Source organism: Rhinatrema bivittatum, chromosome 14, assembly GCF_901001135.1.
Source record: "Rhinatrema bivittatum chromosome 14, aRhiBiv1.1, whole genome shotgun sequence".
In the NCBI taxonomy this organism is placed as follows: domain Eukaryota; kingdom Metazoa; phylum Chordata; class Amphibia; order Gymnophiona; family Rhinatrematidae; genus Rhinatrema; species Rhinatrema bivittatum.
The window spans coordinates 35471283-35497397 of NC_042628.1; the positions used below are offsets into that span (position 1 = coordinate 35471283).

The 26115-nt window shown below is 53.9% G+C and overlaps 1 protein-coding gene across 3 annotated transcripts in view; it reads left to right on the plus strand.

Moving 5' to 3' along the window:
* WDR90 (WD repeat domain 90) overlaps positions 1–26115 on the plus strand; it is a 206217-nt gene that overhangs the window by 100254 nt on the left and 79848 nt on the right. For all 3 annotated transcript variants that reach the window (XM_029576135.1, XM_029576134.1, XM_029576136.1), the window contains 4 exons: positions 7209–7348; positions 7500–7630; positions 19530–19660; positions 20276–20437. In XM_029576135.1, the coding sequence (XP_029431995.1) occupies positions 7209–7348; positions 7500–7630; positions 19530–19660; positions 20276–20437 (564 nt within the window). The remainder of the gene's footprint in view (positions 1–7208; positions 7349–7499; positions 7631–19529; positions 19661–20275; positions 20438–26115) is intronic.

Below are 26115 nucleotides of genomic sequence, written 5' to 3' on the forward strand. Positions count from 1 at the left end.
CACCTCTCAGCCACCGGGACGTCCTTTTTCGCATGATCCAGCGCACCTTCGGGAACAGGGGCTAGCCCCGTTGCTGCTTCACGCGGGAACGGCAGCCATCTTGGCTTCGGAGACTCGCATGCAGGAGCCATCAGGGGAAGACAGGGAGGATTTTTTGGATATCCCCCGCCGATTTTGACTCCGGTTCCGCCCCTGGGATCCCAAATACAGTCGGGAAACTCTGCTACTCTGCCCCCCCTAGGTCCTCCTCCCTTCTCTGCGGACTTTATTTTGCTCATGCACAATGCCTACCTGGCAAGGCTGGACCAGGCTACGGATCCCACAGTGGGACCCCCACCCCACCCAAAGTTCCCTGGGCAGCGGATACTCCCTCGGGGATCCAGGCCCCAGTGGGGGGGCACCAGGGGCCACCCACGGGACCTCCAGGGTATGTTTCGCCCTCCCACCGGCAGGAGGGGCTGGCCCAGCCCCGGATCAGGCTGGGGATGACCCCCTGCCTAGCCAGGATGATCCCCTGCTTGCCGCATAGATAGAAGGCGATGACCCGAGGGTGCCCCGGATTTTTCAGAAGGACGAGTTGGACGCACTCGTTCCTCATATTCTACAGGAGCTGGACATCGAGCCTCCCCAGGATTCTTTGGGGCCCTCCACCCCGGTTGCCTCCTCCTCGAGCAAGAAGGGGGACCCAGTCCTATTGGGTCTGCGCCCTCTGTCCCAGGGCCTTCCCCACCCATCCCACCTTCCTATAGCTATTGGCCAGGGAATGGGATATGCCCGAGGCCTCGCTTAAGGTCAGCAGAGTGATGGAAAAGCTATATCCTCTTCCCGAGGACTTCCTGGATCTTCTTAATGTTCCGAAGGTGGACTCCGCAGTGTCTGCAGTTACTGATCGGACAACTATCCCGGTTACGGGAGGCATGGCCCTGCGGGATCTACAGGACAGGAAGCTGGAAGTCTACCTCAAAAGGGTATTTGAGGTTTCTGCTTTGGGAGTCCGAGCGACCATTTGTAGCTCACTGGCGCAGAGAGCGGGGCTCCGCTGGGTTCAGCAACTCCTTACTTCTCAGGACCTACCACCGGAGGAAGCAAGCCAGGCGGACCGCCTAGAGGCTGTCATCGCCTATGGAGCGGACGCCCTGTATGATCTGCTACGCGTACTGGCAAGATCCATGGTTTCGGTAGTAGCAGCGAGACGTCTTCTCTGGCTTCGCAACTGGTCGGCTGATTCCTTCTCCAAGTCCAGCCTGGGATCTCTTCCCTTTAAGGGTAAATTTCTTTTTGGGGAGGATCTGGACCAGATCATTAAGTCCCTCGGTGAGAATGCGGTACATCGCCTGCCCAAGGACCGTCCGCGATCCTCAAGATCGTTTAATCCCTCTAGAAGCCGGTCCTGCATGCACCGCTGGTATCGCAATCCTAGACAGACGACGCCTCGGACTCCCTCTTCCAGATCGCAGTCGTGGCCTTGTTCCTTTCGGGGCCGCAGACCACCTAGGGACGGGACAGCCCAAGGGGCTCCCTCCAAGTCCTCTCAATGATGCCAGACTTACCTACTCCTCGACTCCCAGGATCGGGGGACGAATATCTCTCTTTTATGAGGAGTGGGTTTGAATCACCTCGGATCAGTGGGTTCTAGACATCCTAAGGCGCGGTTACGCATTTGATTTTGTTCGTCCCCCAAGGGGCAGGTTTCTCTTCTCTCCCTGCGGACCACGTCACAAATAGCTCATTGTATGACAGACTCCTGGACCTCTGGGCCCTCCGAAGAGGTGGGCTCGGGTCATTATTCAATCTACTTCATGGTACCCAAAAAGTTAGGATCTTTTCGTCCAATTGTGGATCTCAAGGAGGTCAACAAGACCCTCAAGGTTCTTCATCTTCTAATGGAGACTCTGCGCTCAGTGATTGCGGCGGTACATTGGGGAGAATTCCGTGCTTCTCTCGACCTGACGGAAGCTTATCTTCACATCCCTATTCTCAAAGCGCATCAGCGGTTCCTCCGCTTCAAGATCCTGGGCCAACATTTTCAATTCCAAGCCCTTCCCTTCGGCCTTGCGAATGCCCCGCGGACGTTCATGAAGATCATGGTAGTTGTGGTGGCAGCTCTTCGACGGGAGGGGATTCTAGTTCATCCATATCTGGACGACTGGCTCATTCGGGTAAAGACGCTATCACAGGGTCAGGCAGCGGTCACCCGGATAGTACAACTTCTTCAGTCCCTTGGCTGGGTTGTCAACTTCGCCAAGAGCAGTCTCAGTCCCTCACAGTCCTTGGATTTTCTGGGGGCATGCTTCGACTCGGCTCAAGGCAAGGTTTTCCTGCGTCCGGACTGGGCTCAATCGCTCCAGGAACAGCTTCAACACTTTGCCTGTCTCCCCTCTCCCACAGCCTGGGATTACCTACAGGTCCTGGGATCCATGGCATCTACTATCAATCTAGTACCGTGGGCATTTGCACATATGGGCCCGTTACAAGGGGCACTACTCTCCCGCTGGAAACTGGTCTCGCAGGACTACCAGCTCGTCCTCCCTCTCCCCCAGCTCGCCAAAGCCAGCTTGAGCTGGAGGCTAGACCCACTCCATCTGGCACAGGGCATGCCACTAGAAATTCCGGATTGGGTGGTGGTCACCACCGACGCCAGCCTGGCCGGTTGGGGGGCAGTGTGCCAAACGAGTTCAGCACAGGGACAGTGGACAAAGACCCAAGCAGCGTGGCCAATCAATCGTCTGGAAACGAGAGCAGTCCGGCTGACACTCATACATTTCCTTCCCCTCATGCGAAATCGAGCGGTCCGGATCCTTTCGGACAACGCGACCACAGTTGCATACATCAACCGCCAGGGCGGCACAAAGAGTCGGCATGTCTCGCTGGAAACGGCCCGCCTGATGTCGTGGGCAGAGATTCATTTCACCCGGCTGGCAGCCTCTCACATTGCGGGAGTGGACAACATTCAGGCAGACTTCTTGAGTCGACAGCGCTTAGATCCCGGGGAGTGGTCACTTTCCGAAGAGGCAATGCAGTTTCTCATTCTTCGCTGGGGGACCCCTCGTCTGGACCTCATGGCCACTCTCCACAACACCAAGGCACCACGATTCTTCAGTCGCAGACGGAAGCACGTGCAGAAGGCGTGGACGCGCTGGTACTTCCCTGGCCACGTCATCTTCTTTACGTGTTTCCCCCGTGGCCACTTGTGGGCAAAGTCCTTTGGAGAATAGAACTGCACCAGGGTCCTGTCATTCTGGTGGCCCCGGAATGGCCACGACGTCCTTGGTTCGCGGACTTAATCTCACGCTGGACAGCCCTCTACGCCTGGGCCATCTTCCTCGTCTACTACACCAAGGTCCAGTATTTTTCGACCAGGCACAATGCTTCTGTCTTGCGGCCTGGCTTTTGAGAGGCGGCGACTCCAACGTAAAGGATACCCTGACGCGGTAGTCACGACACTTCTCAAGGCTAGGAAGACTTCAACCTCAGTCGCTTACGTAAGAGTCTGGACGGTGTTCGAGTCTTGGTGTACCTCTCACGGCACTAGGCCTAGAACTGCCACGGTGCCTCAGATCCTTGCGTTTCTACAGGACGGCCTAGAGAAGGGACTCGCTTACAACTCCTTGCGAGTACAAGTTGCTGCTCTCGGCTCACTGGTTCAGTTGCCTGACCATATTACACTTTCTTCCCACCTGGGTATCGCCTGCTTCCTCAAGGGGGCGAAACACCTGAGGCCTCCGGTCCAGAGTCCTTGTCCTTCCTGGAGCCTTAACTTAGTTTTCAGGATTCTGGCCGGCCCTCCCTTTGAATCCCTGCGGGCCACCACCTTTAAGGATCTCACTCTCAAGACGGTCTTTCTGGTGGCCATTTGTTCTGCACGCAGGGTCTCCGAAGTACAAGCTCTGTGATACAGGGAGCCTTATCTCTGTTTTACTGACTCGGGGGTCTCTTTGCGTACAGTGCCTTCCTTCTTACCCAAGGTGGTCTCGGCATTTCATCTGAATCAGATGGTAGAACTTCCGTCCTTCTCCGCCAACGAGTCACGGTCTCTCCGCCACAGATCAAGTGGTCCATCAATCGTCTAGAGACCAGAGTGGTTCGCTTGGCGCAGCAGCGTTTTCTCCCTCTGATTCGACATCAAGCGGTTCGGGTCTTGTCCGACAATGCGACTACAGTGGCTTATATAAATCGCCAAGGGGGTACCAGGAGTCATCTGGTTGCTTCCGAGGCGAGCAAGTTAATGGATTGGGCAGAAAAGCATCTGTCTCGCATAGCAGCATCCCACATAGCCAGAGTCGACAACATTCAGTCGGACTATCTCAGCCGCCAGCAATTGGATCCGGGGGAGTGAGAACCGTCTCAAGAGGCACTCAAACTCATCGTTCGAAGATGGGGAACCCCCCGAGTGGATCTCATGGCGACGCGTCTAAATGCAAAGGCACCCTGCTTCTTCAGCCGCAGACGAGAACACGGGTCGGAAGGTATGGACGCGCTCTTTCTTCCGTGGCCCGCGCGGGTTGTCCTATACGTGTTCCCTCCATGGCCACTGGTAGGCAAAGTGTTGCGTCGGATAGAATCCCACAGGGGTCCAGTCATTCTCGTGGCGCCGGAATGGCCAAGGAGGCCGTGGTTCGCCAATCTGATCAACCTAGCGGTGGACGGTCCCTTGTGCCTCGGTCATCTGCCTCGCCTCTTGCGGCAGGGTCCAGTGTTTTTCGACCAGGCCGATCGCTTCTGTCTAGTGGCTTGGCTTATGAGAGGTGTCAATTGAGGAAGAAGGGATTTTCTGATTCGGTCATCACTACTCTTCCTGAAGCTCGTAAACCGTCTACCTCGGTGACCTATGTGCGTGTATGGAAGGTGTTTGACTCTTGGTGTCGCGGATTCTCCATGTCCCAAGGCAGGCTACTGTGTCTCAGGTTCTGATGTTTCTGCAGGAGGGCCTAAAGAAGGGCTTATCCTATAATTCCCTTCGCGTGCAGGTAGCAGCCTTAGGCTGTTTGCCCGGCAAAATTGACGGCGTTTCCCTTGCCATGCACCCCGATGTAGCCAGATTTTTGAAGGGGGTCAAGAATTTGCGACCGCCGGTAAGACCTACCTGTCCCGCTTGGAGTCTGAATTTGGTTCTTCGTGGCCTTTGTACTTCTCCTTTTGAACCGCTGAAGCGGGCTACACTCAAGGATCTAACTCTCAAGACTGTTTTCTTGGTGGCTATTTGTTCTGCGAGGCGCATTTCAGAGCTTCAAGCATTGTCCTGCAGGGAGCCTTTCCTCCGTATTTCGGACTTGGGGGTTTCGCTTCGCACTGTCCCTTCCTTCTTGCCAAAGGTAGTTTCGGTTTTTCATGTGAATCAAACAGAACTACCAGCATTTTCCGGGGAAGGCACTGAGGCGTCTGAGCTTAGGCGGTTGGATGTTCGACGGGCCTTATTACGGTACTTGGAAGTAACCAATCCTTTTCGGTTATCTGATCACCTTTTCGTCTTATGGAGTGGCCCTAAGAAGGGGTTCAAAGCTTCTAAGACGACTGTAGCCCGCTGGCTGAAAGAGGCTATTGCTTCGACTTACATTTGTTGGGGGTGTGCCATTCCAGAAGGTCTTAAGGCCCATTTCCTGCGTTCCCAGGCGGTGTCTTGGGCGGAGAGTGCTTTTGTTTCTCCTCAGGAAATTTGCCGGGCGGCGACTTGGAAATCCTTGCACACGTTTGCTAGACATTACCGTTTGGACGTGCAAGATCTGACGGTAGCTTCGTTTGGCAGCGGTGTGCTTCGAGCGGGACTGTCGAGATCCCACCCCTTTTAGGGCAGCTTGGGTACTTCCCAGCAGTCTGGAAAATTAGTGCTTACCTGATAATTTTCGTTCCTGTAGTACCAAGGATGAGTCCAGACGCCCGCCCATGTCTGAAGCAGTCTCGTCACTGTATGCTTGTATTTTCAGACTTCCTTTATGGTGCGCATGCACAGGTATTTTATTGTTCAGTTCAGCGGCATTTTCAGCCGGGGTTTTTCCTTGTTTTTTCCAAGAGTTCATGTTTCACTTGTTCTAGTCACGGGTTCTTGCCTAAGATTTCTTCTATCATTCTGCTTTGTTATCGATTATACTGAAGGATCGCAGGGGGCGCACCAGGCTATATGGGTGGTGCCTTTTCAGTTTCTCTCTGACTCCATCTGCTGGATGGGAGGCATAACCCAGCAGTCTGGACTGATCCTTGGTACTACAGGAACGAAAATTATCAGGTAAGCACTAATTTTCCTTTGGTATCCCTGCTAGTCTTTAGCATTTAATCTTCCCAGGTGATAAAAGATACCTTTGATCTTCCCAGAGACACCAAATGTTATTTTGACACACTGTCAGCACATTGGTGCCAGGAAGTCTCAGGAATGAAGGGAAGAAATGATGATAGTGTCATGCCTTTATATAATCTTTGAACTTAAATTATATGCAATAGATTGGTTCATACTTATGAATCAGTGGAGACTGTTCTGATCCTTAGGTGTCTATTTGTGGTACAAAGTCTTCTGGAGATCTGGCAAGCTTGCCTAAAATTATCCTTACACATAGAGCTACAGATGTATAAAATGTTATTTTACTGAAACAAAAGAACTGCAAAAATGAAATAAATGTAAGAAAGTGGGCAATTTTCAGAGGTTTTTATGTGGATAAATAGATTTACTCACATACGTTTGTTTTTTTTAAATTACTCCTTCAGGGCAGAGGAGTGGAGAGAAAAGGGGGCAGAGTTAGGTTGGGGGAGGGAAAGTCCTTTAACATATATACTTTGCACTTGCTTTGAAGCAGGTTCAAATTACGCTGGTACAAAGATCCCACCGGCCCAGGTTTTCAAAGAAACCCCCCTCTGGGAAAGCTTCCCTTTGAAAATGAGCTTGCAGCCCCATGGCTACATCCGGTATAAGCGGAATATGGATTTTGAAAATTGCCTTAAGTCGGTGAATGCCAGATCTGCTGTTGTCAAATACCCCGTACTAGCAGTTGTTCTGCTGCCCAGAGGTGGTGGTGATGACCAAGGAAGGCAGCGACACAGAGAGGCTGCTGTCACAAAGGTGAATGTTAGTGAGCTGTATGGTGAGGGGGTACAGCCACTTTCTGTCAGAGAGGATGTTCTGACAGTCCTGTAATGGAAAGAAAACTGTATGGGACTGTTCATTGCCCACAGTCACTCGTACTATTTTCCTGTCTGTATGTGTGTGTTTTCCTCCCATCCAGCTGTATGACTTCACTGCTTTGGATGAGACTCCAGGTGCTGTGGCCTTTCATCCCCTGCGCCAAGTCTTTGCCTGTGGCTTCAGCAGTGGCATTGTGAGGATCTTCAACGTGGCAGCCTCAGCCCTCCTTGTGGAACATAAGTATGTTTATAAACCATTTTAATAAAAAGCTTCTTTACACCCCGTCTGCCGTTCACCAGATGCACACAGCCCTTCGGCTGACTGAATGGAGCTCCTCTTTTCAGTCCCATCTAGCTAACTTCCTCTTCTGTCTTTTGTATGTGTTGTGTAGGCAGCATCGTGGCAGCATCACAGGCCTGGCATTCTCACCTGATGGGGACCTTCTGTACAGTGTGTGCTCACAAGGGTCCCTGGCGCTGTACAATGCTACTGAGCGAGACTTCCCTGTCCTCCGAATGCTGGGTAAGACTTGCTGCAGGGTCTTGCAAGCACTTGGCGGGCTGCATCTGAAACATCAGAACTGCTTTTAGGGTCCGCACGAGAACTGCCATGCTGGGTCAGACCAAAGATCCATTGAGCCCAGCATCCTGTTGCCAACAGTGGCCAATCTGGATCTCTAAGAAATACCTGATAGATCTCAATGAGTACATCCATTTCTTGTAGCCCCCTTCCAGGAATAAGTGATGGCTTTCCATAAATCCAACAAACTAATAACTGTTTATGGACTTTTTTCCCCAGGAATTTATCCAAACCCTTTTCAAATTCAGCTATGTTAGATGTCTTGACCACATTCTTCGGCAACAAATTCCACAGCTTAATTGCGCATTGAGGAAAAAAATACTCTATCCAATTCATTATATCTGCTACCTATTAGTACAAGGACTGGGGACACTCCTTGAAACTATCTAAAAGAGTAAATAACCGTTCCCTATTTATTTGTTCTACCCCCACTCATAATTTTATAAACCTCTTTTCCCTGTACGTACCCGGATCAGTCCAGACTCCTGGGTTTTGCCCCCCCTCTAGCAGATGGAGACAGAAGTTTACAAACCAAACTCCGCCTTATCTAGGCCGGTGCCACCTACAGTCTGGCAGTCTTCTTCTGTCTCCTAGCAGGTGGAGGGGGTGCAAAACCTACAGTCTGAGCTGAGGCCTAGTTTAGATTAAAAAAAAAAAAATTAGATAGAAAGGTTTGAGGATCTGGTGAGTGATAGATAGGTGAGTGGGGGCTGAGATCGCAGTGGGGTGCCTGCAGGTCCGCCCGTACCTCTTCCCAGTTTTCCCTGGGGGTTGAGGCCTCTGAAGGTGGGCTGGGGGCCCTTGCCAGCATTGAGTGAGTGTTCCTGTCCTGGGGGTGACACCGGGGAGCCCGGTTCACTCCCCCCAGGTGGACCCGGAGCCGGCGGCGAACGGTAAAAAAAAAGTTGTTTTTGTGTGTGGCCGTCTCTTTCTTCTCTCCTGTCCCTTCCGTTTGCGGCGTTGGTGCGATCGCGAGGGGGGAGGGAGTCGCGAGGGTCCGCTTTGAGTGGGCTGTAGCAGGCCGGGTGAAAGAGAGGCATGCCGCGGCGGCCGGTATGCAGGGCCTGCGGAGCGGCCCGGCGCCTCTCCCGTGACAGCCTTTGCTCGGGCTGTGTCTCGGGGGGAGGAGGAGGCTTGGCTACCCCGACGTCGCGAGGAGCGAGGCAGGCGCGAGCCGCGGCTCCAGGAGGTTTGTCGGGGGTGATGGCTGGCTCGTCCCTGCGGAGCGCGGGAACGGGCGCCATTTTGGGCCCGCTGAAGTCGATGGCGGGAAAGTCCACCATTTTGTTCCCGGCGGAGCCAGGAAGTTCGGCGCCCCCGGCAGCAAGGGCTGGGGAGGATTTGCCTCCCGCGTTGTCCCCTCAGCGGTCAGTCTCTGAGGGGGACAAGTCACCGCGGCCAGCTGATAATAGTGATCCGGAGGAGGAGCCGGATCACAGTTCCTCGGTTTCGTTTAATTTGGAGTTTGTGCTTGTGATGCACAAGGCATTCAAAGCACGGCGCCTGGCCAGGAAGCGAGCGCGCGGTCCGCAGGGAGCGGACCGGGGGTCAGATTCCAGAAAGCGGGCCAGGCCCGCCCCGGTATCGGATCCCCCAGGGGTAGCCCGACCACTCCGTCTGGGGGCGCCTCGGGGGGACCCTGATACTGAGTCGGAATCCGGTGAGCCGGACGAGCAGGACCCGGCCGTCCCAGCCAAGGGGCATTGAGGGGGACGGAGATCAGGGGAACGTTGGTCCGAGTGGTTCCCATTCAGGGGACGGGGATGACCCTAAAGTAGTACGCTTGTTTCGGCGGGACGAGTGGCGCCTTTGATACCAGCTATCCTGGGGGAGTTGGCTATCGAGTTACCTCAGCAGGAGTCCCGTCTCGGGCGCACGGACCCTGTAGTGCTGGGTCTTAGGGGGCCGCCATCGGCGTTTCCCTTGCATTTTTCAGCGTCTGATTTGCTGTTCAAGGAGTGGGACACCCCAGATTTGGGGTTGAAGGTCGCCAAGGCCATGGATAAACTTTACCTGCTCACGGAGGATGCGCTCGAGTTGTTCAGGATCCCGAGAATAGATTCGGCGGTGGCGGCCGTTACGAAGAGGACCACTATCCTGGTGACGGGTGGGACGGCTCTTAAGGATTTACAGGATCGGAAGCTGGAAGTTCAGCTCAAGAAGATCTTCGAGGTCTCCGCTCTCGGGGTTCGCGCAGCTATCTGCAGCAATTTCTCTTTGCGGGCAGGGCTTCGGTGGGCTCAGCAGCTCTCTGCTAATGAAGCTCTATCGCAGGAGGCGGCGCTGCAGGCGGGTCGCTTAGAGGCGGTGATTGCATATAGTGCCGATGCCTTTTACAATTTGCTTCGCACCTCTGCACGTGCTATGGTGTCGGCGCGGCATTTGTTATGGCTGCGACATTGGGCGGCGGACGTGTCGTCTAAAGCTCGGTTAGGGTCGCTGCCGTTTAAAGGAAAGTTGCTCTTCGGGAAAGAGTTGGAAGATTTGATTGAGTCGTTAGGCGAGAACAAGGTACATCGTTTGCCGGAGGATAGACCGCGGTCGAGGGGAGGCCCCAGCGTCGAGATTCCGTTTTCGGGGTGGTCGCAGACCTCGTACCTCTCGGGGGTCAGCATCTTCTTTTCGGCACAATGCCTCCAGGCAGCAGTCGTACGCTCAGTCCTTTCGCGGGCGCCGGTTTGGCAGACCCGGGACCGGTACAGGGGCACCGGTCAGTAAGCCTGCACAATGATGTGATGCCGGTCCACTCCTCGGTTCCGGAGATCGGCGGCAGGCTGGCGCGGTTTTACGGGGAGTGGGCCAGAATCACCTCGGATCAGTGGGTCCTGGAGGTGATAAGTCAAGGTTACGCGTTAGATTTTGCACAGCGGCCCCTTCCGTGTTTCATGGTGTTACCGTGCGGGTTTTCGGGAAAGCGGCAAGCGCTGTGAGAAACGATTCGTCACTTGCTGGAGCTAGGCGCGATCGTTCCGGTGCCGTTCCACGAGCTTCGCAGCGGTCAGTACTCCATTTATTTTCTGGTGCCAAAGAAAGAAGGCACGTTTCGACCGATACTAGACCTCAAAGGCGTCAACATGTGTCTGCGGGTTCCCAGGTTTCGAATGGAAACCTTGCGGTCTGTCATTGCCTCGGTGAGACAAGGGGAGTTTCTGGCGTCTCTGGATCTCACGGAGGCGTATCTGCATATCGGGATCCGCGCGGAGCATCAACGGTACCTCAGGTTCACTGTGTTAGGGCAGCACTTCCAGTTTCAGGCATTACCGTTCGGACTGGCGACGGCTCCGCGGACGTTCACCAAGATCGTGGTGGTAGCTGCCCACCTTCGCAAGGAAGGGTTTCTGGTCCATCCGTATCTGGACGACTGGTTGATCCGGGCGAAGTCCGAGCATCTGTGTCGGTTAGCGGTCCAGCGGGTGGTCGGCTTATTGCAGAGGCTTGGCTGGGTAATCAATCTGGCCAAATTGCACCTGGAGCCCTCACAATCTCTGGAGTTTTTGGGAGCCCTGTTCGACACTTGGAAGGGCATGGTGTACCTGACGCGGGAGCGTATGGTCAAATTGCAGGGTCAAGCCAGGTGGTTGTTGAGCAAAGCCATGCCAGTCGTCTGGGACTACTTACAAATGGTGGGGTCCATGACTTCCACGCGGGAATTGGTTCTCTGGGCGTTCGCTCATATGCGACCCTTACAGTGGGCATTACTGTCCCGTTGGAGTCCGGTGTCGGAAGAGTTTCATCTACCCTTACCTCTACCACAGTCTGCGCACTCCAGCATGGCTTGGTGGCTTTGTCCAGGCAACTTGACCCGGGGAATTTCATTGGCGGGTCCCTCGTGGACAGTGATCACCACAGATGCCAGTCTGTATGGATGGGGCGCAGTGTGTCTCTGAAAGTCGGTCCAGGGCACGTGGTCCCCAACGGAAGCGTCTTGGTCCATCAATCGGTTGGAGACCAGGGCAGTGCGTTTGGCCCTCCGGGCTTTTCTTCCGCTGGTACGGGGCAAGTCGGTCAGAGTTCTGTCAGACAATGCGACAACAGTGGCCTACATAAACCGACAGGGCGGAACAAGGAGTCAACCGGTGGCCGCCGAAGCTCGGCAGCTGATGGCCTGGGCCGAGCGGCATCTACAGTGTCTAGCGGCGTCTCACATTGCCGGAGTAGAGAAACGTTCAGGCGGATTTTCTCAGTCGCCATCGCCTGGACCCCGGCGAGTGGGAGCTCGCGGACGTGGCGTTTCAGCTCATTTGTGTCCGGTGGGGAACACCGGCCCTAGACCTGATGGCGACATTCAAGAACGCCAAAGCTCCTCGGTTCTTTGCTCGCCACCGAGAAACAGGGGCGGAAGGCGTCGACGCCCTGGCATTACCATGGCCGACAGAAGTGCTTCTCTACGTTTTCCCGCCATGGCCACTCATCGGGCGGACACTTCGGCGCATAGAACTTCATCCGGCGCCCGTGGTGCTCGTCGCGCCCGAGTGGCCTCGGCGACCGTGGTTCACGGATCTCCAGAACCTGGCATTAGAGGATCCCATCCGGTTCCCGTATGTGCCGGACCTACTCCATCAGGGTCCCGTTTGTTTCGACCGGGTCGAATGCTTTTGTCTAGCGGCATGGCTTTTGAGAGGCGTAGGCTGAAGGCACGGGGCTATTCGGATGCGGTTGTCTCGACACTCTTACGGTCTCGCAAGGCGTCCACGTCGCTAGCGTATGTACGCGTCTGGAAGGTTTTTGAGACGTGGTGTCTTGCGCAGGACTTACGGACCACGCAGACCTCTGTGCCGGAGATTTTACGTTTTCTCCAGGATGGATTGACTAAGGGGTTGTCTTGTAGTTCCCTTCGAGTACAGGTTGCGGCTTTGGCCTTATTGCTGGGTCCAGTTCACAGCGTGACATTGTCTTCTCATCCGGATGTCATGCGTTTCCTTCGTGGGGCCAAACATTTGCGTCCGCTGCTCCGGTCCCCGTGTCCGTCATGGAATCTGAACTTGGTTTTGAAGGCGTTGTGCGCCGCTCCTTTCGAGCCCATTCGCAATTCTACCGTTAAGGACTTGACTCTGAAGGTGGTCTTTTTGGTAGCGATTGTCTCGGCGAGACGTGTCTCGGAGCTTCAAGCTTTGTCTTGTCGGGAACCCTTTTTACGGATTACGGACTCGGGAGTTTCGCTTCGTACGGTGCCGTCCTTTTTGCCTAAAGTGGTGTCTGCTTTTCATCTCAATCAGACGGTGGAACTACCTTCGTTTCCGGAGGGGGATAGGTCAGTTCCTAGTCATCGCGACTTGTGTTGGTTGGATGTGCGAAGGGCATTGTTGTATTATTTAGAGGTTACGAATGCCTTTCGGGTGTCAGACCACCTCTTTGTACTGTGGGGCGGTCATCGTCGTGGTCAGGCAGCGTCCAAGACGACCATTGCTTGCTGGTTGAAGGAGGCGATTAGTTCGGCGTATCTCCTTCAGGGCAGGTCTTCTCCAGTGGGTCTCAAGGCCCATTCGACGCGTTCCCAGGCTACGTCCTGGGCGGAGTGCAACCATATTTCTACGGAAGAGATTTGTAGGGCGGCAACGTGGAAATCGTTGCATACATTTGCTCGGCATTATCGTCTGGATGTCCATGCTTCCGGCGACGGCTGTTTCGGTGCCGGAGTGATCAGAGCGGGACTCTCCGGATCCCACCCCAAGTAAGGCAGCTCTGGTACATCCCAGGAGTCTGGACTGATCCGGGTACGTACAGGGAAAAGAAAATTAGGTCTTACCTTGGTTAATTTTCGTTCCTGTAGTACCACGGATCAGTCCAGAGTCCCGCCCATTTCTGCTGTGAAGAGGGAGAGTCCGTTGTCGTGGCGGTTTTTTCTTTGTCCTTTTCTGTCTCTGTTTCTGTTTGTTAATTATCGATGGCTCGGGTTCTGGTCCCATTTGGGGGATAGTTGAGCCAGTGGTTTGGTTGGTAGGTTCCTGTATATAGTTCGTTTGTTATGATATTGGGGCTTCATATGCTTTGACATTAAGTAAGACTGCCAGACTGTAGGTGGCACCAGCCTAGATAAGGCGGAGTTTGGTTTGTAAACTTCTGTCTCCATCTGCTAGAGGGGGGGCAAAACCCAGGAGTCTGGACTGATCCGTGGTACTACAGGAACGAAAATTAACCAAGGTAAGACCTAATTTTCTTTTATATATCCCCTTAGGTGTTTCTGCTTTCCCGGTATGTACCCAGATCAGTCCAGACTCCTGAGTTTTGCCTTCCTTCCAACAGATGGAAACAGAGAAAGTTTCACAGACACCGCCTATTAACCGGTATGCTCCTCAGTATTTCTCTGTCTCCAGCAGATGGAGAAGGTGCAAAACCTGCAGTTCTGTACCTGAAAAAAAATAATAAAATAAGAAGAGGTTTCAATCGAGCAAAGCTTTCTCTCCCAGTAGGATGGCCGGTCCTGGTGGGACCATCCCTCCTGGTTGCAGAAGTGGATGAGCAGGGGTTGGGGACTCTAATTGCTCACTGGATTTCGCCTGAGGTGAAAACTGGTGGTCCATTTCCCTCACCTCCGGGAGGATTGGGAGAAGCCTCTGCTGCACTTCAGATAAGATTGTTCCTTTTGTGTCTTTTGTAAAGTAGTAAAAAAAAAAAAAAAAAGAATAGTATCGAGGAAATCAAGAGAAGCAGATGTGTTTACTTTACTTTGCTTCAGTCTCCTGTTGCCGGTGGCAGAAGGAGACAGCTTCAGCGGCGCATATTTTGTTTTAGGCTCTCCTGCTGCCTTTTCTCCCTCGAGTGTCTGCCGAGCGATCGCAGCTGGGCCTGATCATGCCGAAGAGTGTGTCGATGCACCATGTGTGGTGTAGCTCCACGCTCCTTTCTCTTTCCGGCCACTGTTCCGTGTTGCCTCTGTGGTGGAGAGGGCACATCGGGAGGGACTGCGGGGGCAGCTCAGAAGCAGCGCGACTCTGGTGGGCCAAAGGCTTCAATGCGAAGGGCCGATGATCCATTCCCACTGAGCGCAGGAATGGCAGCCATCTTGGATATGCTTGCCGCTAAGGGAAAGGCTGTAGTGGAGGGGAGGGGATTTCCCGCCGAGCTTTTTCCAGCCAAGTTCAGTTTCGAGGAGGCCCAGGGGGGCCACAGGGGGTAGTCAGAGGAGGAGATTGATCCTCTGGAGGAGTATTCTGATAGATCCTCTACTCTTTCACCTGAGTTTGTCCTGTTGATGCACAAGGCATTTTTAGCCTGCAAGGCCGCAGAGCGACACTTTTCTAAGCAAAGGATGGCAGAACCTCCCCCTAGGAAGATTTTCAGGAGCCACTAGGATTCGGAGGGTCCTTGGTCCTTCCAGGTCAGGGGCCACTGAGGAGGGTTCCTCGGAGAACTCTGATCAGGGATTGCCATCTGGGAATGGTTCTCCTGATGCTGATCCTTCTCGATGCCCACAGGATCTAGAAGAGGATGCAACAAAAGCCCGACTATGGAAAGCGAAGATCCCAAGGTGGTTCGCCAGTTTCAAAAGGAGGAACTCGAGCCCCTGATCTTGCTGGTCCTGGTGGAACTGGGAATAACCGTTCCGCAGAACCGGGGTGACCTGGAAGAAGTGGATCCGGTCATGACCGACTTGGGTCCAGCCAAGACTTTTCCTTTTCACAAGTCAGAGTTGGTGGTCAGGGAGTGGAATACTCCAGAGACTGGCCTTAAGCTTAGTAGAGCTATAGATAAGCTTTATCCTTTGCCCGAAGTCACATTGGAGCTCTTGAGGATGCCGAAGGTGGATCTTTGGTCTTGGCTGTTACAAAAAGGACCACCATCCTGGTAGCTGGTGTAGCAGCTCTTAAGGATTTGCAGGACATCTCAAGAAGATCTTCGAGGTGCCTACTCTGGGAATCCATGCAGCTGTGTGTAACAGCTTCATGCTCTGGGCTAGTTTGAGATGGGTACAGCAGTTGGAGTATCAAAGATATTTCACCTCAGGAATCCAAACAGGCAGAGCGATTGGAGGTTGTGGTGGCTTATGGTGCATAAGCTTTGTTGACCTCATTCGCACTTCTTCCAGGACCATGATGTCCGCGGTTTCCTCTACAAGGCTGCTTTGGTTAAGAAACTGGTCAGCGGACGTTTCATCAAAGGCTCAGCTGGGAGCATTGCCTTTTAAGGGATAATGTGTTTGGGGAAAACCTGGAGCAGCTGATCAAACATCTGGGAGATAAAGTGCACAAGCTACTAGAGAACAAGCCAGGTCAGGGGCAAAGGCATTTCCGTAAGAGCAGAACTCCGACTGCTGGCCAAAGGCAGACCTCAGGGAGGTCGCAGTCCTGGAGCCAGCCATTTCAAGGACACAGAGTGGGCTGAGATGGCTCCAGCCAGGGTAGGGGCGGAGCCAAGCCGGTGCAATGAGGCGAGGCTGCCCAGTCCTCTGTTTCAATCATGGGAGTCATCTGACTCATTTTTACAAGGAGTGGGTCAAGATCACATCGGACCAGTGGGTTCTAAGCATGATAGGACAAGGCTATGCTTTAGAATTTGCTCTGCCACTCAGAAACCTGTTTATGGTGTCTCCCTGTGCCTCGGCAGAGAAGAAGTTGATCATTCAGCAGACCATACAGCGGCTGGGAATGCTGGGGGCCATTATTCCCATGCCCCAGGATGAGTAGAGAATAGGTAATTATTCCATTTATTTTATGGTGCCAAAAAAGGAAGGAACCTTTTGTCCAGTTCTGGATTTAAAGAAGGTAAATGTAGCTCTCTCGTTTTCAGATGGAGACTCTTAGGTCCATCAAAGTAGCGGTGAGAAGCGTGGAGTTCTTGGTTTCCTTGGATCTGTCAGAGGTGTATCTGCACATAGGGATTCACCCGGACCATCAGAAGCACCTCCTGTTTATGATCCTGGGGAAGCATTTTCAATTTTGTGCTCTTCCGTTCGGCCTAGCAACAGCCATGAGGACCTTCATCGAGGTGATGGTGGTTGTGGTGGCGGCAGCCCTCAGAAAGGAGGGCGTGTTGGTCCAGCCATATCTGGATGATTGGCTCATCCAGGCGAAGTCAGAAGACCTTTGCAGAGGAGCAGTGGACATGGTGGTGCAACACCTGAGTTCATTGAGATGGATAGTGAATCTGTCTAAAAGTCACCTTTCACCTTCGCAGTTTCTGAAGTTCTTGGGCACACTCTTTGGTACCCAAGTGGGGAAGATGTTTTTCACAGAGGAGCGGATTGTTAAGCTACAGACTCAAGTTTGGAACCTGTTGAAGGCCCGAGTGCCCAGGGCCTGGGATTACTTGCAGGTCCTTGTTTCCATGGTCTCGACCTTGGAGTTGGTCCCATGGGTGTTTGCCCATATGAGGCCTTTACAGAAAGCGTGCCACAGTGGATGGTAGTGGCTACCAATGCCAGTCTCTCCAGTTGGGGAGCTGTGTGTCAGTCCCAGTCAGTGCAAGGCCAAGGTTGGCAGAGGAAGCGACCTGGTCCATAAGTCGCCTAGAGATGAGAATGGTATGGTTGGCCCTGCAGGAGTTTCTTCCTCTTTTGTGCTACCATGCAGTCAGTCTGGTCAGACAATGCAGCAACAGTGGTCTACATCAACCGCCAGGGAAGTACCAAGAGCCGAGTGGTTGCTCTGGAAGCAGAGATGCTGGTGTCCTGGGCGGAGCAGCTTGTAGCCTCGATAGCAGTCTCACACATAGCAGGATCCAACAATGTGCAAGCGGATTTTCTTGGCCAGCAACGTGTGGACCCGGGAGAATGGGAGCTCTTGGAGGAGGCAGTGACCCTAATTTCTCACAGATGGGGCATTAACAACTCTTCTACGTTATGAAATTCCAATTTTTTCTTCAATGTGCAATGTGCAAACCTTTTATAAATTTTACTTTTTACTAAGGACCATCATAACACCCGCGGGCATACCAGCAATTTTCGCTTCAAGTATTGCCGCACCAGGTCACTCTTAATCATAGGTCCAGTCCTTTATTATTCAACTCAATAGTATATTTTTGTATTTTTTGTTTTATTCTAAAATAGTTGTGGAATGATACCTTCCTTATGCGTCATTCAGAGGCTCTACCGCACTTCATAAAGCTGTTTCATTCAGAAGGCAATTGTTCTCAAAATCCATTCGGACGCGCATTTCGCATAGCTGCTTCAGGGACTGTAACAAATATAATTGCTTCTGTGCTGATCACTGAAAGGTTAGATTCATCATCTCCACATGACTTGTTAAATTTTTTTCAAACCTTGCCGCCTTTTCCTCTTGTCGGCGACAAGCCCTACCTCATCTTCACGGATTTGGGAGTTTCGTTGAGCACTGTACCATCTTTTCTTCCCAAGGTGGTATCGGCGTTTCATCTAAATCAGTCTGTGGAGCTCCCAGCGTTTCCGGAAGAGAACTCCATAGAACTTAGACGGCTCGATGTTAAGCACGTTCTCATGCGCTACCTGGAGGTCACTAATGATTTTCATTTGTCAGACCATCTGTTTGTCCTCTGGAGCAGACCCAAAAGAGGGAATAAGGCTAAGTCCACTATAGCTCGTTGGTTGAAAGAAGCTATCACCTTGGCGTACGTCGGTTCTGGCAGACAGCCTCCAGAAGGTATTAAAGCACATTCTCTCCGGTCGCAGGTGGCTTCCTGGGCGGAAACTCAATTGGTGTCTCCCCAGGAGATCTGAGAACGGTTACTTGGAAATCGTTGCACGCTTTTGTGCGTCACTATCGGTTAAATCTACAACCACCAGTGTTTGGTTCGTTTGGCAACCAGGTCATTCGAACAGGGCTATCCAGGGCCCACCCTATGTAGGGAAGCTTTGGTACATCCCATGGTCTGTACTGATCCAGGTACGTACAGGGAAAAGAAAATTAATCCTTACCTGCTAATTTTCGTTCCTGTAGTACCATGGATCAGTCCAGACGCCCACCCTGAGGTCTTATGAGGTTGTCCGTGCAGTAACATAGCCAGCTCGAAGGAACTATAAAGATTCTTGAATGCTTGTCCTTTCCATTTGCAAGTTTTTACTTAAGAACTTGTACTATCTGATATAACCTGAATATAGTTAATATAGTTAACTCTGAGGTTTGGTTTTGCTTGATCCATTCACCAGTTTGGTACACTTCCAATTTCTGCTTTGATATTCTTAATACTGAATGGATGCAGAGGGCGCACCAGGTAAATATAGGGCACCCTGTCTCCATCTGCTGGAAGGCATAACCCACGGTCTGGACTGATCCATGGTACTACAGGAAAGAAAATTAGCAGGTAAAGATTAATTTCTTTTACTTGTGTGACTGCATTGGTACTTGCTCAAGGAAGTACATCCATGCTGTAGTAGTTCTCAGTTGCAGGATTGTGTCCTCCTCCAGGAATGCAATGACATGGATACTTACTTGGAGCAGTGGGCTGTGCCTGCTTCTGAGAGAGAATCCAGGATCACAGAGATTCCTTTTTGACTGTATTTTTTTTGTGTAATTTTCAATGTGGGCAATTTTCAAAGGTATTTCCATGGATAAATTGTGATTTGCCCATATAAATCAGCTGTCTGATAATTGTCGTCTTTCAGTCCACCTGAAAGTGCTCGCATTGTGCCACAATGTGGGTATGGCCCTTCCAGCCCACGCGTAGGGGAGGAGGGCGTTCCCAGACATGAATTTTGTGCAGAATTGGAAAATAACAGGAATAGATTGGATTTTCAAATCTCCATGTGTTATTTTGCATGAAAATTCCAACAGAACCAAGGCAGGTTTCAAAGAGAGTCTGCACATACTTTCCCTTTAAAATTTGGTGCAAAGTTGACCAGCAAAATTACCTGTGGACTTTGCGGAATAGCAGACTGTTTCAAATTGCCCCCCCAAATATTTTCTTTTTACCTTTTGGATTTTCTTGTTAGGTAATGTGGCGTCAAGAGATGCTGAGCTGGGTCCCAGGGCCCTGGCTGTCAGCAGCAATGGATGTCTCCTGGCTTTTGTGGGCCCGTCGGAGTACACGGTGACCGTGATGGATGCTCATTCGCTGGATGAGGTGAATAGAAGCCGGAGGGATTTGTTGCACCACAGATGTACTGTTTAGGTACTCAGCAGTCTTAGCTCACATTCTTTCAGGGCTTTTCATTCCTTTGCTTTGTGTGTGTGTGCTGCGTCACATCAGTGGTGCAGCACAGAGATTACTCTCCAGCTGATGCTTCCTTATATTTCTACTGTGTAATGTTTTATTTATAGAAATTTAATGAAAATGAGAAACTAGTGGCTGTGATCACAATGTTATAATATAGGTACATGTATGCATCTTTTCCCTATACTGCTTCATTACCACGCCTGACCTGTTCCAGGACTGAGAACCCCCATATTCAGCTCTGCACCTCACTCCTGACTGAGTTCAGTACTGAGCTACACTAAAACCTTAAAGTAAACCAGAAGGGAAAGGATGTTCCATGGGAGGCTCTCAGTCTGTGGAGATGTGCTACAGGGAGTCCCCAACTGAGGATGTCTCATGGGTGGCTCTTCAACTGTAGAGAAAGTCCCATGGGAGCTATCCCTGTCTGTAGAAAAGTCTCATATGAAAGATTTGTCTGTAATAAGTCTGTTACACCCTCCTCTCTCATTCATTCAATTTCTTGCCTCCCTCTTGCTTTACCAGCTGCTGAGGATAGATATCAGCATCCTGGATCTTCACAGTGCCAGTCTTGACTGTGCGCTGAGCGTCTGCTTTTCCCCAATGCACGGCAGCCACCTACTGGTGTCCACCTCAGCCAACAAGATCCTCTGGCTGGACACCAAAACAGGACGCCTTGTTCGAGAGGTAAGAAGCTAGCATGCAGATTTCTCCGTAGATAAACCGAACAAACTGCCATGCAAGAGCGTGGCATCATCCAATGCTGCTATGTCAGTGGTGTGATCTCTTCTAGCCCAGATAGTTTTTTCCTTTTTCGGGCATGCTCGGATGTTCCTGTGCTGGCGTCACCATGCAACCCTCCTAAGTCTTAATTCATCTGCTTTACGAACGGTCACGTATTCTCTTCTCTCATGCCAGCCATAGTTCTTTTTGAAGAAAACTATTACAAAATTTATCAGGCTTTTTGACTAAAACATCAGATGAAGTCAGAGATGGTTGGTAGAAACGAATGAAAAGAGTCCTCTTAAGTTATGTGAGAAATGTCACCATAAGATGGCATTGGCTGATCAGCACAACTTGTCTCAGATGCCTGAGCCCGGAACACGACAGTTGTTCCTGTGGGCCTTGTGGAAAAATGTCGCCAAGGCTGTTAGTTTATAGAGATCGTAAGCTCAAATATGAGCTTAAAAACCCACTCTTGAGTCAAGAAAACCAAAGCATCATCATAAAAGACAAGCAGAATCCCTGTTGGGGGAATCTTCGAACACGAAGAAATCACACAGAAGTTATCGGCACAGAGAGAGCACACGAAAAAACCTCTGTGCAGAGACATGCTAAAGCGCCAGAGAGTGCAGAATCCTCGGTTCTGACAAAAATCAGAGCAGAGCTAAATAGTGCCAAAGGATAGCACATATTGTTCCCTGTACGTACCTGGATCAGTCCAGACAGTGGGTTATGTCCCCAATCCAGCAGATGGAGTCAGCCCAAAGCTTCGAGGGGGCGTCACCATAAATACTACTACCCCCTCTGCAGGAGTTCAGTATCTTCTGACTCCAGCAGATGCGAGTAGTGGAATCTGGGCTTGCTCCCGTTCCCTATCACCTATTTCTTTTGCGTCCCTTGTTTGGGGCTCTGTTTTCTGTAGGTTTGTTTTAAATTGTTTGGATCAAGTTGTATTTGGGCTGCAGCGGGGAGAGGGCTGATCTTCACCAGCGGGTTGTGCGGCCAGGAAGGCCCCCCCGCGGCGCCGTTTTTCTCTTCGGCGGGTAGCGCAGGCCACCAGGGCCCCCCCGCAGCGGCGATCCGTCTCGCGGCCCCCCCCCCGGGTTTCCAGGCGTTCTGGGCTGTCGGGGACTGTTTCAAATTTGCTCCGGATGCCGAGGCCAGCACGTTGCTCGGCCTGTGGCGAGCCCGGATCGCGCGTCTCCAGGGAGGGAATTTGCGCGCGGTGCCTCCCCGGAGGGGAAGGCACTTCTCGGTCCCTCACTCTTCGGTCCTCCATGACAGCCTTGCCCGGGCGGCGCGGGCCGGCCCCTCCCCCATTCCTGGCGGGAACGCGGCCATCTTGCATGCGCTGCGCCCTGAAGGGGCCCAGGCAGCGCGGGGGGACGAGGAAGCTTCGGAGGGTTCTCCCCCGAGGTTAATACCTGCGTCAGACCCGGAGGAAGGCCCGCTGGGGCAGGGTCCCCAGGGGCCCCCACCCGCGGAGGTCCCCCCGACTAGACCGGGATTTTCCCCGGAGTTTATCCGTATGATGCATACGGCTTACCTGCAGGACCTGGCTGCGCTCTCGGATCCGCCACCACCCAAGCTACCGCGACCTTCGCCCTCCTATCCGGCCCCCCCCGCTCCGGCGGGCGTGGGGGCCCCACAGCCCCCCGGCCAACCACGGCTTCCGGTGGGCTCGGGGGGCCTTGGGTCGGCACCAGCTTCCCCTGGGTCGGACCCAGCGGCGGCGGGTCAAGGGGACTCCACTTCGGAAGGTGAGGATCCGCGCACGCTACGTCTCTTCCAGCGGGAAGAGCTGGATGACCTGATCCCCCAGATCATTCAGGGATTGGACCTCGATCCTCCGCCGGACCCGCCAGCTCCCGTCGCGCCCGCTGTAGTCACCTCCTCGAAGAAGGGAGACCCGGTGCTGGCAGCCCTTCGCCCGAGGGCTCGGGCTTTTCCCATTCATGAGTCGTTCCTGCAGCTGCTCACCAGGGAATGGGATGCCCCGGAAGCCGCTCTGAAGGGTAGCCGCGCCATGGAACGGCTATATCCGCTGCCGGAAGATTTTCTGGATCTCATCAAGGTACCCAGAGTGGACTCCGCGGTGTCAGCGGTCACGAAGAGGACGACCATTCCGGTGACAGGTGGAGCAGCGTTAAGAGATACGCAGGATCGCAAGTTGGAAGTCTTCCTCAAGCGGGTCTTCGAGGTCTCCGCAGTGGGGCTGCGGGCTGCGATGTGCAGCTCGCTTGCCCAGCGAGCCAGTCTTCTCTGGGTGCAGCTACTGCTCACGTCTCAGGGGTTGCCACCCGAAGAAGCCGCCCAGGCGGATAGACTGGAAGCTGCGGTGGCATACGGGGCAGACGCTTCTTATGATCTGTTTCGGGTCCTTGCCCGCTCCATGGCCTCGGTGGTGGCGGCACGTCGACTGCTATGGCTCCGCAACTGGGCGGCGGACACGTCCTCCAAGTCAAGTCTGGGTTCCCTGCCATTCAGGGGTAAGTTCCTGTTCGGCGAGGATCTGGACCAGATCATCAAGTCTCTGGGGAAAACGCGGTCCATCGCCTGCCGGAAGACAGATATCGCTCCAGCAGGGCGTTTTCGTCCTCCCGGACCAGAGCCAGAGCGCAAAGGCGCTATAGGAGTTATAGGCCGGCGGCGGCTCGGCCCTCGGCCCCCAGGTCTCAGCCCTGGTCTCGCTCCTTTCGCGGGCGCCGCCCCGCCCGTCCCGCTTCCACGGCGGGACAACCTTCGCCCAAGTCCTCTCAATGATGTTCAGCTCGCCCACTCCGCCGTCCCCAAGATTGGGGGGCGGCTGGCGTTCTTTTACGAGGAGTGGGCACGGATCACCTCGGATCAGTGGGTCTTGGACACCATAGGACGCGGCTACGCTTTGGAACTTGTCCGCGCTCCGAAGGGTCGATTCATCTTCTCGCCCTGCGGCGCGGCCATCAAGCGAGAGGCGGTGCAGGCGACGCTGGACAGACTGTGGGAGATAGGCGCCATTGTGCCCGTACCCTCCGGAGAGGTGGGCTCGGGCCACTATTCCATCTACTTCGTGGTACCAAAGAAAGACGGCTCCTTCCGCCCCATACTGGACTTGAAGGAAGTCAACAAATCCCTCAGAGTGATCCGGTTCCGCATGGAAACGCTGCGTTCGGTGATCGCGGCGGTACACCGAGGGGAGTTTTTGGCCTCCTTGGATCTGACGGAGGCCTACCTTCATATCCCCATTCGCCAAGAACACCATTGCCTTCTCCGGTTCAAGATCCTGGACCAACATTTCCAATTTGTGGCGCTTCCGTTCGGCCTAGCAACGGCCCCACGTACCTTCACCAAGATCATGGTAGTTGTGGCGGCTGCCCTTCGGAAGGAGGGTATTCTAGTTCATCCTTACTTGGACGACTGGCTCATACGGGCGAAGTCCTTCCGGCATGGCCAGGCGGCAGTGGCCAGGGTGATAGAGTTTCTGCAGTCCCTGGGATGGGTGGTGAACTTCTCCAAGAGCTCCCTCGTGCCTTCGCAACGCTTGGATTTCTTGGGGGCGACCTTCGACACCCGCCTGGGGGCGGTTTTTCTGCGGCAGGACAAGGCGCACGCCCTGCGGGAGCACATACAGCGGTTCTCTGCATTACCAGCGCCCACTTCCTGGGACTATCTACAGCTCCTGGGGGTGATGGGTTCCACCATCGACATGGTTCCCTGGGCCTTTGCGCGCCTCCGGCCGCTACAAAGGGCACTCCTATCCCGCTGGAAACCACTTTCGCAGGACTACCAGGTGATACTCCCGCTGCCTCAGGTTGCACGGAGCAGCCTGGACTGGTGGATGGTCCCGGAGAATCTGGCTCGAGGCGTGTCCCTCGATCTACCAAACTGGGTAGTGGTAACCACCGACGCCAGTCTCGTAGGCTGGGGGGTAGTCTGCGACCGCAGCGCCACGCAGGGGACGTGGTCCGCGGAGGAGTCGACGTGGTCCATCAATCGTCTGGAGACCCGAGCGGTCAGGCTGGCTCTTCTTCACTTCCTGCCACTCCTTCGGAATCGGGAAGTCAGAGTCTTGTCGGACAACGCGACCACGGTGGCCTATATCAACCGACAGGGCGGAACCCGCAGTCCGCAGGTCGCGCTCGAGGCAGAGATGTTGATGCAGTGGGCGGAACGGCACCTGGCCCGCCTGGCGGCCTCGCACATAGCGGGAGTGGACAACGTCCAGGCGGATTTCCTCAGTCGCCAGACCCTGGATCCCGGAGAGTGGGCCCTCTCCGACGAGGCCATGCAGCTGATCGTTCGGCGGTGGGGTCCTCCCCACCTCGATCTGATGGCATCCGCTCAAAACACCAAGGCACCTCGTTTCTTCAGTCGCCGGAGAGAACGGGGGGCGGAGGGCGTCGATGCCCTAGCGCTCCCGTGGCCAGCCGAGCTACTTCTATACGCGTTCCCCCCGTGGCCACTGGTGGGAAGGCTACTACGACGAATAGAGGTTCATCGGGGGACTGTCATCTTCGTCGCGCCAGAGTGGCCGAGACGTCCTTGGTTCGCGGACCTTCTCCACCTAGTAATCGACGGGCCCATACGGTTGGGACATCTTCCTCGCCTCCTCCACCAGGGACCAGTATTTTTCGACCAGGCAGAACTCTTCTGTCTTGCGGCCTGGCTTTTGAGAGGCGTCGCCTCCGACGACGGGGATACCCGGAGGCGGTAGTATCCACGCTGCTGCGGTCTCGGAAGACCTCGACGTCGGTGGCCTATGTGCGGGTCTGGAAGGTGTTCGAGCTGTGGTGCACCGGCCTGAACACAAGACCCTCGGAAGCGTCTGTTCCTCAGATCCTCCAGTTCCTGCAAGCAGGGGTGGACAAGGGGCTCGCCTACAACTCGCTTCGGGTTCAAGTGGCCGCCCTTGGCTCTCTCCTGCGTGACGGAGGATCTCTGTGGCGACATCCGGACATCGCCCGTTTCCTCAAGGGGGTCAAGCATTTGCGGCCTCCACTGCGCGATCCTTGTCCCTCGTGGAGTCTCAATCTGGTACTACGCTCTATGTCAGGACCTCCGTTTGAACCACTGCGGAATGCGACGATCAAGGATCTCACCCTCAAGGCGGTGTTCCTAGTGGCCATCTGCTCCGCTCGGCGTATTTCGGAGTTGCAGGCCCTGTCGTGTAGGGAACCTTATCTCAGGTTCTCCGATTCGGGTGTTTCACTTCGCACTGTCCCCTCCTTCCTTCCGAAGGTGGTGTCTGCGTTCCACGTGAATCAGACGGTGGTACTTCCATCGTTCTCTTCGTCGGAGCCGCGATCTCTTCGTCTCCTTGACGTCAAGCGCACCCTGAGGCTCTACCTGGAGGCTACGAATGATTTCCGGACTTCTGACCATCTCTTCGTCCTTTGGTCCGGTCCCCGCAAGGGATCTCAGGCTTCGAAGACGACCATTGCCAGATGGCTGAAGGCCGGCATTGCCGCCTCCTATATTGGGGTGGGGCGGACTCCCCCACCCGGCATCGTAGCACACTCGACACGCGCTCAGGCGGCCTCCTGGGCAGAGAGCCGCTCGGTGTCTTCGCAAGAAATCTGTAGAGCGGCCACCTGGAAATCGTTGCACACGTTCTCGAGACACTATAGACTACATCTCGCCTCGTCCGTCCAGGGACATTTTGG